An 18,129-nucleotide genomic window follows, 5' to 3' on the forward strand; every position below is an offset into this window, starting at 1 on the left:
TAGAGTGAAGGAGGAGTTATTTACCTTTCCAGCTCGGTGACTAGGAAAATAGGCCACATTATTTATGTATTATAACCGTTGTATGTAATTCCTGTAATTCAAATAAATCCTGGATCTAAAGCTACACTGCAAGCTTTGGTTTCTATCAAAAGATGTCAATGAATCCCACGGACAGGGCCTTTAGATCAGCTGATGTCACCTTGCTGGACAAAACCTCATCACATCTTGCTGCTTGACTATGGCGTGCAGTTTGACGGTGAGATCACTTTCTGTGTCTAGCTTAATTAAGTATAACTGCTGGAGAATATCAGTGGCCAGGACAAACTAATCTTCTATCTTCTATACATTACTAAAATTCTCATTCTGTTTACCTGATTGTCAGTTTGTCTGTTTGTGCCCTCAAATTAGCCCAAATGGTGCCTTAAAGCGGCACTTTTTTGACTAAATGGACTTAAAATGCGCTAACTTACAGAATGCATGCAAAGGTCAGGGTTATATTTGTATAAAATTGCTCACTTGTCAACAAGCCCGGCTTTCCACACCCAATTCCAGCTTTCGTGGAAACTGCGACGCGACACCACAACGCATGCGCACGACCAGCCTCAGCAGCGCCACCAACTGCAGCAAAAGGGCAGGGCAGCTCTATTTCGAGTGGTCACATTCTGCTAGTCACCATCAGCATGTACAGGATTGGGACAGATCCAACTGCACCTAAATGTAGAAACACGCTCATCTGTCAAGTCCATCAAATACATGATCAAGTATTCCATGAAGGGGAGTGATCAGGCAACTTCTGGAGTGAATGGAGAAGATGAAATCGCACAGTATTTGATAAGCAGATATATCGGACCCTCTGAAGCTGTGGAATTGATACTTGGATTTCCAATTCACTAGAGGGAACTAGCAGTTGTTCGCCTTCAAGTGCATCTTCCCCAACAGCATCAAGAATTCTTTCAAGATAATGCTGCTGCACAACTGAATAATGATATGGCAAGGACCACTTTAACGGAATTCATGGATCTTTGCACTCGCGATCCATTTGCAAGAACCCTGCACTATGCGGATATTCCCAGCTTCTACACTTGGACTAATAAGAGATGGGAAAGAAGGAGAATGGGGAAAAGAGTGGAGGAGTACTGCGGGATTTTTGAAGCAAATGTTCTGGGTCGAGTGTATACCATTTCTCCATGAAGTGGTGACCTCTACTATTTGAGACGACTTCTTCATCACATAAAGGGGTCAGTATCTTTCGAAGCATTGAAAACACATGATGGAGATATCCTTCCATCATTCAAAGACGTCTGCAGAGAGAGAGGATTGTTGCAAGCTGATGATCATTGGCAGCAAGCTATGGAAGAAGCAGAGAGAACAAAAATGCCCAGAGCAATGAGAGATTTGTTTGTCCTCTTGCTAACAAACACTGAAACCAACAATCCACAGCAATTATGGAACCAGTTCAAGAATGCAATGTCTGAAGATTTCTTACAAATGGAGAGGAGAACTATCAATGATCCTAATATCATGATCGATGAGAGGCTCTTCTGTATTTCCAAGAGAAACTTCAGAACTTGGGCAAAACACTTGAAGAATATAACTTGCCGACACCAAGAAATGGTACAATTACTCAAAGTGCTGGCAGTCTGGAATTATTGCGTGAACTGCAATACAACGGAGGCGAACAGCAGGAATTTGTTTCACAGAAGGAGCCTCTATTGAATAATGAGCAAAGAGAAGTATCTGAATATGTGTGTGACTGCTTGGAAAGGAATCTCTCTTCACTGATTTTCATTGATGCACCAGGAGGAATGGGCAAGACATTTATCATCAACTTGATCCTCGCTAAAGTTAGGGGAGATGGAGGTGTTGCTATTGCTGTAGCATTATCCGGTATTGATGCCTGATGGTAGGACAGCGAATTCAAGATTCAAGATACTCCTCAAAGTAAATGAGGATGCCCTTTGTAACATCGATAAAAACACCAATACTGCAAATTTACTCCGAAATGCGAGGCTTATTGCCTGGGATGAGTGCCTCATGATTAGGAGGGAGAGCGTCGAAGCCGTGGACTGGACTCTTCGTGATATATGCGGCAAGAATGAGGCCTTTGGGGGTATTTTAACCATTTGCTGTGGTGATTTCCGTCAGCTTCTAGCAGTTGTGGAATGCGGAAATGATGCTGATGTGGAGAATTCATGCATAAAAAAATCCTACTTATGGAGAAGCTTCATCAAGTTTCAATTGAAGAGAAACATGTGATTGAGTGAGGGAGAAGGACGATATTCTCAGTTCTTATTGGATGTTAGAGAAGACAAGATTGAGAAAAGTGAAAACGATGAAATCAAATTACCTGAAGATATGATTCTGCCAGCAAAAACTATGGAAGAATGTATTGATTTCATCTACCCGACATTCGACAATTCTGCAGAACTGTTCTTGAGGAATTCTATCTTGGTTCTTCTCATTGAAATAATGTGAAAAATAAACTTTATATGCATTAGATGCTTCCGTGGAATCATGAAAGAATACTGTTCCTTCAATGCCGTAAGTGAAGGAGCTAATGCCACTCATTTTCCAACAGAGTTCCTTGGTTCAGTCGAACTCTCTGGATTGCCACCACATAAACTGGAATTGAAGAGGGGATCACCCATCATTTCAGTGAGGAACGTGGATCCACCAAGGCTTTGCAATGGAACGCAAATGATGGTGGAAGAACTGCACGACAATCTCATCGTTGCAAAGATAAACATTGATGCATTCAAAAATGACATTGTCATGATCCCAAGGATTACTCTCAGTTTATCAAAAGGGGAAGATGTCCCTCTTCAGTGGCGTCATTTCCCGACACAGTCATGCTTTGCTATGGCTATACATAAGGCACAAGGCCAAACCATGGAGAGTGTGTTGATTTATCTGGAGAAACCAGTAGTCCAGTATGGTCAGCTGTTTGTGGCTTTAAGCCAGGGAAAAAGAAATGAAAACGCAGATGAACCACAAATGTTGTCATCAAAAGTGTCCTTCATTAAATGAGGAGGAGCTATATTTGCCTTGCTACGCGTCTTTCTTCTTTAATAAACTGAGTTTTTCTTCTTTAATTTCCAAAGCAAAGCGATTGCAATAGCATTCAGGGAAATTTAATGTTCATTCTGGTCACATCAGACTGCACTACCTTTCTCTCAAAGGGTGCCCCAATGGGTCACCCGGTTGTCTAGACACTTCTAAACCAAAGTCAGCAACTATATTTGATTAATTGACTAATAGTCTACAGCATTATAGGAGGCATGAGTAAAGCCCAAAGGTTTATTAATTTGTCTCTGGTCAGTAGCTCCACTCATTGTTCCACAGCAATTGAAATATTACAGGACTAGCATAGCAGCCATCAGTAATGAGAGTAAGAATCACAAGTTCAAACTCTACCACTGGGGCCGTAGTATTTAAATTCGCTTGATTAAGTAATCTGCAACTTTAAAAAGTGTTAGCCTTAATAATAGTAACCGTGAAACTTCTGGGTTATCATTAAAACACCTCTGGTTTAGTATTATCTTTTAGGGAGTTCACCTATATATGGTATGGATAAGTCTTAACTCTTCTTTGAGATTACTTTGTAAATCATTCAGTTTTAACCTTAATTGCTGTTACTACAGTGTTCAGAAAGCTCACCACAACCTCCCTAAGGACAATTAACAATGAGCAATATGTGCTGCCCTTACCAACAATGACATTGTTTTGAAAAATAAACAAAGGGAGAAGATTTGGGCTGCAGAGATTTGTTCTGTAATCCTCCGTCAGCATTTCACTGTAAACTGCATTGTGAGAAATTAGTAATTAATCTTTACTTTACAGTGATATTGCTCTGAAATAAAATTGTGATTCTCATTAAAGCGTTATATATCTGTAATTTCAAATTTAACACCAGAACAAATTAGACATCAAACTGATTGAATCACAGCCTAAAAAAAATTCACTTCTTAGCTGCAGCAGAGCACACTGGGAAGAGCACCCACATCAGAATCAGGTTTATTATCACCAGCTTGTGATGCGAAATTTATTAATTTAACAGCAGCGGTTCAGTGCAATACATAATCTAGCAGAGAAAAATAAAATAAAAAATAATAAATAAACAAGTAAATCAATTACGTAAATTGAATAGATTTTAAAAAGTGCAAAACTAGAAATACTGTATATTTAAAAAAAAAGTGAGGTAATGTCCAAAGCTTCAATGTCCATTTAGGAATTGGATGGCAGAGGGGAAGAAGCTGTTCCTGAATTGCTGAGTGTGTGCCTTCAGGCTTCTGTACCTCCTACCTGATAGTGACAGTGAGAAAAGGGCATGCCCTGGGTGCTGGAGGTCCTTAATAATGGACGCTGTCTTTCTGAGACACCACTCCTTGAAGATGTCCTGTGTACTTTGTAGGCTAGTGCCCAAGATGGAGCTGACTAGATTTACAACCTTTTACAGCTTCTTTCAGTCCTGTGCAGTAGCCCCTCCATACCAGACACTGATGCAGCTTGTCAGAATGTTCTCCACAGTGCATACTCTGCCATGATAATTAATAATAACATAATCTCTAGAGGTTAAGTGCCTAACAAAATACTGTAATTTCTATGCATGAATCTGTAGCTCTAATCTTAGACTTCATATGCAAAGGAGAGTTCAAGTGCATTGGCTTAGAATATGCGGTACTAGTGGAAGAACAAAAAATATAATATTATTGTTAACAAGATCTACAAGGTAGTTGTAAAAGTCCATTGGATTCAGTAATATGAGATGGTGAAGGAAATCTGCCATATTTATCCAGTTTGACCCATGTATGCCACCTGACCCATCAGTATTATTGTCTTCTAAGTAACCTCAGAATACTTTTTCATTTTCATGATCAGGGCATCAAAGGTTCATTTTATTCTCAAAGTATACATGTAAATACAATTTGTCTTCTCCAGATAGCCATGAAATACAAAGAGACCATGGAGTTGATGAAAGAAAAGATATGAAAGCTTTACACCATTTTGACTGGAATAATTAAAAAGCTTTCTGTAATTGAACTAAGAAGCAGCTCTGATTTATGATAATTAGGTTGAAAGGTCACTGGCAAAGCCAGTATTTATTCTCCATCCCTAATTCCATTGTTAAGGCATAGTAATTCACTCAGTTATAGTACAGCCATTACATTATAAATAAAGGACATATCATGAAAACAATAATTGATTTGGTCTATTAAAGAAATGAATTCCACCCACAAGTTAACAACACTACATCGGTTTTGCAAAATTACCTATTCAACACAGATTGATCAAACAGTGAAGATGTCTGTTACCTTTCTTAAACAAGTTGCCTATTGTGGCATTTTGTTTTATATTCTTGAATGCAAAGTTTGAAATTTTTGTGGTTTGACTAGATTGTTTTATTTTTTAGCCGACGCTGGCGTCGTTGGAACCGTTGCTTAAGAAGAAAATGTCGAGCTGGTGTTAAGTCTGTTACTTTCTACTGGCTAGTTATTATTCTTGTTTTTCTCAATACATTAACCATTTCATCAGAACACTACAACCAGCCCCTTTGGCTAACATTAACTCAAGGTAAGAGCATATTTTTTTCATATAAATATTACAGCAATTAAATATTTTTGTGAAGCAACAATAGAAAATGCTGGAAACACCTAGCAGATCAGGGTGGATCAATTGGCGACAGAAACAGAGTGGGTATTTGAAGACAAACCCTTTCATCAGTACTGGAGAAATGAGAAAGCAAATGTGTTTTAAAGATGTAGAGGAGAGGGGCAGATAGAAAGGGGCTGTCGCTGATAGGCTGCAAGGCAATGTTGTCAAGGTAATTGAAAAGAAACAGAAGTTGTAGACATAAGAAAAATGAAACAACTTGAAAGAAAAGGACAGAGGTACATTGATGGCGAGATGAAAAAGGTTATCTGTGATTGTTAACTTCAGTATTGTGTCCTAATGGCTGTAACACCCCTCAATAACAGATGAGGTACTTCATCTCAAATTCATTTAGGCATCATTGGAACAATGTAACAGGCTGAAGACAGTGAGTTGTGAATGGGGCAGAAAACTAAAGTGACAGGATACTGGAAGTTAGGGCCTGTGTTGTGGACTGAATGGAGATGTTCTGCAAAGGTGTCATCAATTCAGATGGGTAGTCATCACAATGGAGTACTAAGTACAATACAATAAGTAGACTAGGAAAGCTGCAAGTGAATTGCTGCTTCATCAGTAATGCCCTAACCCAAGCATCCTCATGTGCTCACAGAAATCTGGAGTTTGCTAGCAGTCTGGTAGGTGCGCTTCTAATCTCCACTGGACTGAGGACGTAGTTTTGCTTTCTTAACTTAGAGATGATGAGCTGGATGCACAGTGTCTGGTACCTTAGATTTCACAATATATTTTGTTTATCTACTAGCATCAAATTCAATTAGATTGGGTGGCGAATCATCTTTTTGAGGTACTCCATACTTTAGCACAGTCTTTTTTTTGCATTTCCTTGCATAAAATGAGTAATATTGCGGTATACAGTACTGTATATACAATAGATAAGAACAAGCAATTGTTTAGAAGAACATTGACTAAATTTGATTGAGGATATTATCACTAATCTATCACTAATTATTAATCTTTATTTCATGTTTCTGTTTTATTATAGATATTGCAAATAAAGTTCTTCTGGCTCTTTTTACATGTGAGATGTTAGTGAAAATGTACAGTCTGGGTCTGCAGGCTTACTTTGTGTCCCTCTTTAATCGCTTCGATTGCTTTGTGGTATGTGGTGGAATAATAGAAACCATCTTGGTTGAACTGGAAGTTATGTCTCCTTTGGGAATATCGGTCTTTAGATGTGTTCGGCTTCTCAGAATTTTCAAAGTGACAAGGTAACATTTGCAAAATTTAGCTCCATATGTGTTTCACTCCACTCTTACACCACAGATTGGAAGGTAATTTATAATTTTTGTGTATAACATTTGTGCCAAATATACCACATAAGGGGTAATGTTATACATTAACATTTGTAAAACATAAAACAACAGTTTTATTTCATTAACACAATAGACTCCACAGATGTTGGAAATCCAGAGACATACACACAAAATGCTGGAGGAACTCAGCAGGTCAGGCAGCATTCAATCAATGTTTTGGGCTGAGTCCTTTCATCAAGTCTCAGCTCAAGATGTAGACTGTTTATTCCTTTGCATTTATGCTGCCTGACCTGCTGAGTTCCACCAGCATTTTGTGTGTGTTGCTTTATTTCAATTCATTATTCTGCCTCTCTTTATTGTAAATGAAAATGAAAGCAATCAAGTTCTATTCACAAAGCAAGTCACATCAGAAGCATGGAAATAAAAAAAACTCCTCTCACACACCTTGACTTTGAAACAAGTGTTCAAATATCAAGGTAACTTTTTATTTTACAAAATAATTTCATAGAAAAATAAAATTCCATTGACAGAATTTCCATAGAGAGCTATGTTTATTGAAAGAAAGGCAATATTTTATATATTTAAAACCACAAGCTGGCCTTTTCTCATCACCTTCCAGGCTTATATCCTGTTAGATATTTCCAGTGATAAGATGTTTTGCCAAATGATGCTGATTGACTGGTCAAAGGAGAGCCCAATCAGATACATTCTCAATTCTCTCCCAGGGCTCTCTTTGCCACCTGGAGATTTGCAATTGACAAGTTTCTTCTTCAGGAGCCCCCAAACTTTTCATTGAAATTCAAATGTGCACTGTTCCCATTACAAGATCAGACTCATCATGACAAGGATTGTGGCTGGTAGTCTCTCTGTTTTCCTCTAGACCTGTCTTTCTTATTTTCAGATTTAATCCCAAACAATATCGACCTCTGCCCTTTGTAATTGCCCTTCCTCATCAACGTATCACTCAGGCAAAATATAGTGTAACAAATAAACATGGCCATCTCATTAAATTCAACAAAGTCTAGTTGTCACTGGGATTTCTAGATTTTCTTACACAACCATTCTCCAGGTTCTTTCCAGCATCTCTGTAGATATGGTTTTTTAAATTCCTGTATGACAGGACTGTCAGATTTCCTGGCTAAGGAATGTGTGCATTTATTTTATGAAGTGATTGATTATTGTGCTACTGCATCTCTGCCATAAAATTGTGTGAAAGTACCAATTGAGGGGCCTAATTTATTTTATCCAAGTCATTGTTATGAAACTTAGAATTTAGCATTTTATTAGTTGACATTAATACTCAACCGTAAGAAACAGTTGAACTATTTATTGAAAGAATTAAAATGTACTTAGTTTTCCATAATACGAGGGGTGATTGATAAGTTCGTGGCCTAAGGTAGAAGGAGATGAGTTATTAACTTTAAATTTTCTGCATATTCACTCAAAGAGTTGAACTGCATGTGCATGTAACGAGAGCTGTATAACTCATCTCCTTCTACCTTAGGCCACGAACTTATCAATCACCCTTGCTGTGGACACTTTCTGGAGGTCCAAGATCTGTATGCTCCATGACCGCTGGACTAAGTGTGTAAGTGTAGGAGGGGACTATGTAGAAAAATAAATGTGCTAGGTTTTCTAAAATTGACTCCTACCTTAGGCCACGAACTTATCAATCACCCCTCGTTATACTGCAAAAATAAACAAATTAGAAAGACTGGTATCTGGTTGCTGGATTCCAAACCAAATAGATACATGTTTTACTTTAAAGCCATCCAATAGTTTTGGAGCAACACACATCAAAGTTGCTGGTGAATGCAGCAGGCCAGGCAGCATCTCTAGGAAGAGGTACAGTCGACGTTTCAGTCTGAGACCCTTCGTCTGGACTAACTGAAAGAAGAGCTATTAAGAAATTTGAAAGTGGGAGGGGGAGGGGGAAGTCCAAAATGATAGGAGAAGACAGGAGGGGGCGTGATGGAGCCAAAAGCTGGACAGTTGATTGGCAAAAGGGATATGAGAGGATCATGGGACAGGAGGCCCAGGGGGAATTGCTCAGGATTGCTACCTGTGCTAGGTGCCAGTGAGGGTAGGAATAGGATGCTCTGGAGGAGGAACAGGTGGCTGAGGAACTGGTGTAGGGGGCAGGGTTTCAGATTTTAGGATCATTGGGACCTCTTCTGGGGCAGGTGGGACCTGTACAAGTGAGACAGGTTAAACTTGAACTACAGGGGGACCAATATCCTTTCAGGGAGGTTTGTTAGTGCTATTGGGGAGGCTTTAAACTAGATTTGCAGGGGGATGGGAACCAGAGTGCCAGAGCTGACGGTGTGGCTGGGGTGAAAATAAATGATGTTGAAAGTTTAAGCAAATCCGCTGATAGAAAGGTTGTGAGTGGTGGTAAAAATCTTCTGAGGTGTATATATTTCAATGCTAGGAGTACTGCGGGGAAGGCCGATGAGTTGAGGGCGTGGATTGACACGTGGAATTATGATGTTGTAGCAATTAGTGAAACTTGGCTACAGGAGGGGCAGGACTGGCAGCTTAATATTCCAGGGTTCCGATGTTTCAGATGTGATCGAAGCAGAGGAATGAAAGGTGGGGGAGTAGCTTTGCTTGTTAGGGAAAATATTACAGCAGTGCTCAGGCAGGACAGATTAGAGGGCTTGTCTACTGAGTCCTTATGGGTGGAGCTGAGAAACAGGAAAGGTATGGCCACATTAGTGGGATTGTATTACAGACCACCCAGTAGTCAACGAGACTTGGAAGAGCAAATCTGCAGAGAGATAGCAGGCAACTGCAGGAAACATAAAGTTGTGGTGGTAGGGGATTTTAATTTTCCATACATTGATTGGAACTCCCATACTGTTAGGGGTCTAGATGGTTTAGAGTTTGTAAAATGTGTTCAGGAAAGTTTTCTAAATCAATATATAGAGGGACCAACTAGAGGGGATGCAATATTGGATCTCCTGTTAGGAAACGAGTTAGGGCAAGTGACGGAAGTCTGTGTAGGGGAGCACTTTGGTTCCAGTGATCATAACACCATTAGTTTCAATTTGTTCATGGACAAGGATAGATCAGGTCCTAGGGTTGAGGTTCTGAACTGGAAGAAGGCCAAATTTGAAGAAATGAGAAAGGATCTAAAAAGCGTGGATTGGGACAGGTTGTTCTCTGGCAAAGATGTGATTGGTAGGTGGGAAGCCTTCAAAGGGGAAATTTTGAGAGTGCAGAGTTTGTATGTTCCTGTCAAGATTAAAGGCAAATTGAATAAGAATAAGGAACATTGGTTCTCAAGGGATATTGCAACTCTGATAAAGAAGAAGAGGGAGTTGTGTGAAATGTATAGGAAACAGGGAGTAAATCAGGTGCTTGAAGAGTATAAGAAGTGCAAGAAAATACTTAAGAAAGTAATCGGGGGGCTAAAAGAAGACATGAGGTTGCCTTGGCAGTCAAAGTGAAGGATAATCCAAAGAGCTTTTACAAGTATATTAAGAGCAAAAGGATTGTAAGGGATAAAATTGGTCCTCTTGAAGATCAGAGTGGTCGGCTATGTGCGGAACCAAAGGAAATGGGGGAGATCTTAAATAGGTTTTTTGTGTCTGTATTTACTAAGGAAACTGGCATGAAGTCTATGAAATTGAGGGAATCAAGTAGTGAGATCATGGAAACTGTACAGATTGAAAAGGAGGAGGTGCTTGCTGTCTTGAGGAAAATTAAAGTGGATAAATCCCCAGGACCTGACAGAGTGTTCCCTCGGACCTTGAAGGAGACTAGTGTTGAAATTGTGGGGGCCCTGGCAGAAATATTTAAAATGTCGGTGTCTACGGGTGAGGTGCCGGAGGATTGGAGAGTGGCTCATGTTGTTCCGTTGTTTAAAAAAGGATCGAAAAGTAATCCGGGAAATTATAGGCCGGTGAGTTTAACGTCGGTAGTAGGTAAGTTATTAGAGGGAGTACTAAGATACAGAATCTACAAGCATTTGGATAGACAGGGATTTATGAGGGAGAGTCAACATGACTTTGTGCGTGGTAGGTCATGTTTGACCAATCTATTGGAGTTTTTCGAGGAGGTTACCAGGAAAGTGGATGAAGGGAAGGCAGTGGATATTGTCTACATGGATTTCAGTAAGGCCTTTGACAAGGTCCCGCATGGGAGGTTAGTTAGGAAAATTCAGTCGCTAGGTATACATGGAGAGGTGGTAAATTGGATTAGACATTGGCTCAATGGAAGAAGCTAAAGAGTGGTAGTAGAGAATTGCTTCTCTGAGTGGAGGCCTGTGACTAGTGGTGTGCCACAGGGATCAGTGCTGGGTCCATTGTTATTTGTCATCTATATCAATGATCTGGATGATAATGTGGTAAATTGGATCAGCAAGTTTGCTGATGATACAAAGATTGGAGGTGTAGTAGACCATGAGGAAGGTTTTCAGAGCCTGCAGAGGGACTTGGACCAGCTGGTAAAATGGGCTGAAAAATGGCAAATGGAGTTTAATACTGACAAGTGTGAGGTATTGCACGTTGGAAGGACAAACCAAGGTAGAACATACAGGGTTAATGGTAAGGCACTGAGGAGTGCAGTAGAACAGAGGGATCTGGGAATACAGATACAAAATTCCCTAAAAGTGGCGTCACAAGTAGATAGGGTCGTAAAGAGAGCTTTTGGTACATTGGCCTTTATTAATCAAAGTATTGAGTATAAAAGCTGGAATGTTATGATGAGGTTGTATAAGGCATTGGTGAGGCCGAATCTGGAGTATTGTGTTCAGTTTTGGTCACCAAATTACAGGAAGGATATAAATAAGGTTGAAAGAGTGCAGAGAAGGTTTACAAGGATGTTGCCGGGACTTGAGAAACTCAGTTACAGAGAAAGGTTGAATAGGTTAGGACTTTATTCCCTGGAGCGTAGAAGAATGAGGGGAGATTTGATAGAGGTATATAAAATTATGATGGGTATAGATAGAGTGAATGCAAGCAGGCTTTTTCCACTGAGGCAAGGGGAGAAAAAAACCAGAGGACATGGGTTAAGGGTGAGGGGGGAAAGGTTTAAAGGGAACATTAGGGGGGGCTTCTTCACACAGAGAGTGGTGGGAATATGGAATGAGCTGCCAGATGAAGTGGTAAGTGTGGGTTCTTTTTTAACATTTAAGAATAAATTGGACAGATACATGGATGGGAGGTGTATGGAGGGATATGGTCCGTGTGCAGGTCAGTGGGACTAGGCAGAAAATGGTTTGGCACAGTCAAGAAGGGCCAAAAAGCCTGTTTCTGTGCTGTAGTTTCTATGGTTCCATGGTTCTATGGGAAAGAAAAGGGGGAGGGGGGAAAAACCCAGAGGATGGGCAAGGGGTATAGTCAGAGGGACAGAGGGAGAAAAAGGAGAGAGAGAGAAAGAATGTGTGTATATAAAATAACGGATGGGGTACGAGGGGGAGGTGGGGCATTAGCGGAAGTTTGAGAAGTCAATGTTCATGCCATCAGGTTGGAGACTACCCAGACAGAATATAAGGTGTTGTTCCTCCAACCTGAGTGTGGCTTCATCTTTACAGTAGAGGAGGCCGTGGATAGACATATCAGAATGGGAATGGGACGTAGAATTAAAATGTGTGGCCACTGGGAGATCCTGCTTTCTCTGGCGGACGGAGGGTAGGTGTTCAGCAAAATGATCTCCCAGTCTGCGTCGGGTCTTGCCAATATATAGAAGGCCACATCGGGAGCACCGGACGCAGTATATCACCCCAGCCGACTCACAGGTGAAGTATCGCCTCACCTGGAAGGACTGTCTGGGGCCCTGAATGGTGGTAAGGGAGGAAGTGGAAGGGCATGTGTTGCACTTGTTCCACTTACAAGGATAAGTGCCAGGAGGGAGATCAGTGGGGAGGGATGGGGGGGGAACGAATGGACAAGGGAGTTGTGTAGGGAGCGATCCCTGCGGAAAGCAGTGGTGGGGGGAGGGAAAGATGTGCTTAGTGGTGGGATCCCATTGGAGGTGGCGGAAGTTACTGAGAATAATATGTTAGACCCGGAGGCTGGTGGGGTGGTAGGTGAGGACCAGGGGAACCCTATTCCTAGTAGGGTGGCGGGAGGATGGAGTGAGAGCAGATGAGCGTGAAATGGGGGAGATGCGTTTGAGAGCAGAGTTGATGGTGGAGGAAGGGAAGACCCTTTCTTTAAAAAAGGAGGACATTTCCCTCGTCCTGGAATGAAAGGCCTCATCCTGAGAGCAGATGCGGCGGAGACAGAGGAATTGCGAGAAAGGTAGGCATTTTTGCAAGTGACAGGGTGGGAAGAGGAATAGTCTAGATAGCTGTGAGAGTCAGTAGGTTTATAGTAGACATCAGTAGATAAGCTGTCTCCAGAAATAGAAACAGAAAGATCTAGAAAGGGGAGGGAGGTGTCGGAAATGGACCAGGTAAACTTGAGGGCAGGGTGAAAGTTGGAGGCAAAGTTAAGGAAGTCAACGAGCTCAGCATGCATGCAGGAAGCAGCGCCAGTGCAGTCTTCAATAGTTTTGGAATTTGCTTCATTGGTTTTAAGATACTAGAAGTTCAGATGTTATGCACCAGTGTGTATACCAGCCATTGAGGGAATTATAAGCAGTAGTTGTCTTGATGTACTTTGTAATCGGTGACAGTTTTAATACAGGCAGTCTGCTTTTCTATACTCCAAACTGGATAATTTCACAAATTCCACTTATGTTCCATTTTTCTTGTCCTTGTCCATTTTTCTGAGCCTGTCTCTATCTCTCTGAAGGTTTTCTGTATCATCCTCATAACCCACATTGGCACAGTTTTGTACCATAGCAAGCTTTGATAATTTAAACCTAAATCCCCCAAGTTCAAATATACTACATTCTCTGGTTTCTTTCATCTATTTTGTTACATCCTCAAAAATCTCTGACAGGTTTATCAAATGTTAACATTTTCTAAGAACTCTCTTCTTACTTAATAATAGATAACAAATTACTGTGATTGGTATCAGGCTAACTGTTCTCAAATTCCCTGTTTTCTCTTTAATAGTGAGGTTACATTTGTCAGAAGACCACAAGGCCATCTGTGGGTAGTTCATTAGTTTCTGTTGCCTAAGGCCTTGTGGAAGGTTGTAACAGGATATGGACTGTAAAAGCTGAGTGTGATTATGGCTTCCTGCAGGAGTTAAAAATGAACCACAAACTGGGCCTAGTGTAATAGAGCCCAATAATTCTATTTCTTTTCCATGTGGCAGTTTTATTATATACTTTAGCTTTCTAAATATGATGCATTTTATATTCTGTTTTTTATAACAGCCGATATCAGTAAGAGAAATTAACCAAAATAATTGTATAAATAATTGTATGAAGTACTCAATCAACTAATGATGCAAATTCTGAAACTGCATACCTTACAATCATATTATTTTGTTACATATCTCTAACAAAATAATTGTTTTGGTAGGCACTGGCAATCACTGAGTAACCTGGTGGCATCTCTGCTGAACTCCATGCGATCCATTGCTTCACTGCTGCTACTGCTCTTCCTATTTATCATTATCTTTTCACTCCTGGGGATGCAGCTCTTTGGTGGCAAATTTAACTTTGATGAAACACAAACAAAACGGAGTACCTTTGATAACTTTCCGCAAGCTCTTCTCACCGTATTCCAGGTATTTAACAAGAAATGAATCAATCTCAAGGCAAAATGTCCCCTGAAGCTAGAAAGCTGTAAATTCCTAATTTATTAAAATAACAGTTTCATTACATCTTCCTGGTGCTTCTTTGTGAATATTTATTTATTAAGATACCGTGCAATATAGGCCTTCCTGGCCCTTCAAGGCACACCGCCCAGCAATCTCCGCCACCACCACCCTCCCCCCATTTAATCCTAGCCTAATCACAGGACAAGTTACAATGGTTGATTAACCTACCAACTGGTATGTCTGCAGACTGTGGGAGGAAACTGGTGCACTCAGAGGAAACCTATGTGGTCACAGGGAGAATGTACAAACTCCTTACAGGCAGTGGCGGGAATTGAACCCGGATCATCTGTGCTAACTACTATTCTGCTAACGTGTTTTTTAAAAAAATCTTATCTGTTTTGGTCTTTTTCTATACTGGAACAGTTCTGGAAGTCAGTTTTTTCAACCATCTCTAAAGCACTTAAAATTAATTTACAACCTGACAAATTAACTGTGCTTTTTGGAATAATTCCTCAAAATATCCGTGGTATCTCTGTGTCTGACCAACATGTTATTGCATTTGTTACGTTGATAGCTAGGAAGGCCATTTTGTTGAAGTGGAAGGATACATCGGCTCCCACTTTGTCACAATGGTTCTCTCAAGTGATGCTACGTCTTAGTTTGGAGAAAATTAGAAGTCGAACCTTTGAACCTATGTTTGATTTTGAGGAAAGATGGGGTTCATTTGCTCATTATTATCATTTGAGTTAATTGATAGATTTCCTCCACGATCTAATTGTAAATTTTTGGGGTTTTTTTCTTGCTGGCGGTTTGATGTTTACCTTTAGAAGCTTTTTGTATGGTGCATGGCTCCGAGGTTGAACACCTAATGGTTTTTTTCCCCCCACTTTTTCTTGCTTAGTAGGGGCTTTTTTTATCACCAAAATTTTTTCGATCTTTAAAATAATATATTTTTTCTTGAGATATTGTAAGTGTTGCTTACTTCGATGTACTCGTGTTAATTTTAGATAATAATAATAAAAAGATTTGAAAAGAAAGTAAAATTATATCTGTATGGTTAGAAATAACAATGTCAAATTTGAGATTACATTTAAGAATGATTCATCATTTGGGATGATTTCATAACCTGCATTAACAGTATTGGTTTAATTTAAAGGGAAATGCTGGTCAGCATTGAGTTTTTGTGATACAGTCCTACACTATTGATCCCCGGTGGTTTAGAATTACTTCACCCATATAACATTTAAAATAATTATTTTCATATGTAGTGAGGGCTTCTTTGGCATAAAGCAAGAAATAAATGAAAGCATAGTTTAAAAAAAATAAAAAGTACTTTTACATAGTATGTGAGAGTGGCAACCTCTGGTCAGAATTATATCTGCTTTGTATTTCATAATCACATTTTAATGCTATTAGGAAAATTAATAATCACTGCTTTTTATGGAATGTTTCCTGTTAGTAATTAGTTGGAAACATTTCTGTGTTTGCAATGAATACTGGCTGGTAACAATATACCTTCAAATGTGTTTTTAATATTGATACTCTCTATCGTAGTGTGAAAATACTATAAGCAAAGAGCCCAGCTAATCAACACACATGATCTTTACAAAGATGTAACTGACTGAGCATTTAAATATTTGTCATGTCTTTCACATGAGCAATAAGAAATAAGAATAGACCTCACGTCTCCTCTATACCTGAAATTCAAATTCAAATTATAGATGCTGGACATTAGAAATAAAAGCATAAAATGCTTGAAATAATCCACTGGTCATAAAGCTGCAGTGGAAAGAGAAACAGAGTTAATGTTCCATTTATAGGTCCCTTGGTGAGAACTCTCCTTCCAGAATGCTGTATGAACTGCTGAGTGTTTTCAGCATTCTTTTATTTTCGTCTCTGAATTATTAGTCTATATTTTAACTGAAACTAATTTAATATATATAAAATATAATATATTAATGTTAAAATTTGGTTATTTTTGGTAATAACATGTTTTTATTCCATAAGGAATAATTTATTTGGTCCATTCAAATAGATTTTAACTGGTGAAGACTGGAATATGGTGATGTACGATGGAATTATGGCTTATGGTGGACCCTCCTCCTCAGGGATGATAGTTTGTATATACTTCATCATTCTTTTCATTTGTGGTAATTGTATCCTTGTCAAGTAGAATGACAGATTGTTTACCCTTAGACTGGTTATTAACATTATGAAAGGTAAAAGAGTATCTTTACTTCTATTTGACAGTGTTTGCACGATTTGTCTGTCTACATAAAGTCATTTTTCTTCTTTTTTTAATTTCCTAATATTCATTAAATGGCATTAGCTAGCAGAAATTATAATAATATTATATTGTACCACCTTCAGTGTTTAAATTTCCCACTGTGTCCTTTGTAGATGCAAAGGTTAGTTTATCTTGGATTTTTGGAAGTCTCTGGTTGCCTACTGTAATCAGATGGGATCATTTTAAATTTAAAAAATTGTGCTCATATATCATTCAGAACCTGAGAAATTTTATCTGCTGCTGATGATGGTGAACTCCTGTCCTGGAAAAGCACCGGCTCTGAGCAATGTCATAGTCAGACACCTCTCTGGTATGTGCATCATTAAGATTTTCTTGTGTGCCAGAGGAGCATGAGTGCTTCTGATAACACCAGGAAGCCTAACCTTCCTTGGCCCATGTATTGCTTTTCCCAAACAGAATTGCATTAAAAGTCCCAGCTCACCATTTTATTTGGAGGTGGGCACTATTTATTTCAGAAAGAAAGAAGCCTCCTGCGACAAAAAATTGCCTCATTCTCCACCACTTGAAAGATGAAAACGAGCCTGAAGTTAAATAAATCCATGCTCACGCCTTTTCATCATAGATCATCTCTGCCTACACTTGCACTGTGATTTAGCACTGAGAATGTAAATACAGGATCATTTTTTTTGCTGTTGCATATTTTTAGTGCACTGCTGGAATATACACACTTGTAATGTTGAACAAATTTTACATTATAACTTCTTATTTCATATTCTGGATGGTGAGTGTCAAAATCTAATATTTGGAGCAATTATTAAATTAACTGTGATCATCAGTGTTGAAGGTTGGCAACAGATCAATCACTGAATCACAGAAATGTAAATGTTATAAAATACAAATCTCTACGTATTTTAAGTGGTGTTTTCCATTTGTTCAGATTTTCCTTAAATGATTTTCTTTAGACATTCTGCTGAATGTCTTTTTGGCTATTGCTGTAGATAATTTGGCTGATGCTGAAAGTCTTAACACAGTTCAAAAAGAAGGCGAAGAAGAAAAAGAAAGGAAAAAAAATCTCAGGTAATTAATTAATTCAGGATTTTAAGAACTGAATTCTCAAGTATTTCTATAACCACAATTAAATTTTCAGAATTAAAACCTGACTGATATTTGAATTCTACAAGCTCACTCCTATATATATCAAATAAGCAATGAGGCATTTTACTTCCTTAGTTACCCTTGCTTGTTTATAAACTGCATAAATGCAAACAAGGATGTCTAGTAAACTTGATACTGACTT

The 18,129-nt window shown here is 39.2% G+C and overlaps 1 protein-coding gene across 1 annotated transcript in view; it reads left to right on the plus strand.

Moving 5' to 3' along the window:
- LOC140211037 (voltage-dependent L-type calcium channel subunit alpha-1D-like) overlaps positions 1–18,129 on the plus strand; it is a 383,898-nt gene that overhangs the window by 217,824 nt on the left and 147,945 nt on the right. Inside the window, exons 13-17 of the mRNA XM_072280398.1 lie at positions 5,411–5,571; positions 6,650–6,875; positions 14,344–14,551; positions 16,620–16,740; positions 17,795–17,909. Coding sequence (XP_072136499.1) covers positions 5,411–5,571; positions 6,650–6,875; positions 14,344–14,551; positions 16,620–16,740; positions 17,795–17,909 — 831 coding nt within the window. The remainder of the gene's footprint in view (positions 1–5,410; positions 5,572–6,649; positions 6,876–14,343; positions 14,552–16,619; positions 16,741–17,794; positions 17,910–18,129) is intronic.

The sequence above is a fragment of the Mobula birostris genome, chromosome 16, assembly GCF_030028105.1.
Source record: "Mobula birostris isolate sMobBir1 chromosome 16, sMobBir1.hap1, whole genome shotgun sequence".
NCBI lineage: Eukaryota > Metazoa > Chordata > Chondrichthyes > Myliobatiformes > Myliobatidae > Mobula > Mobula birostris.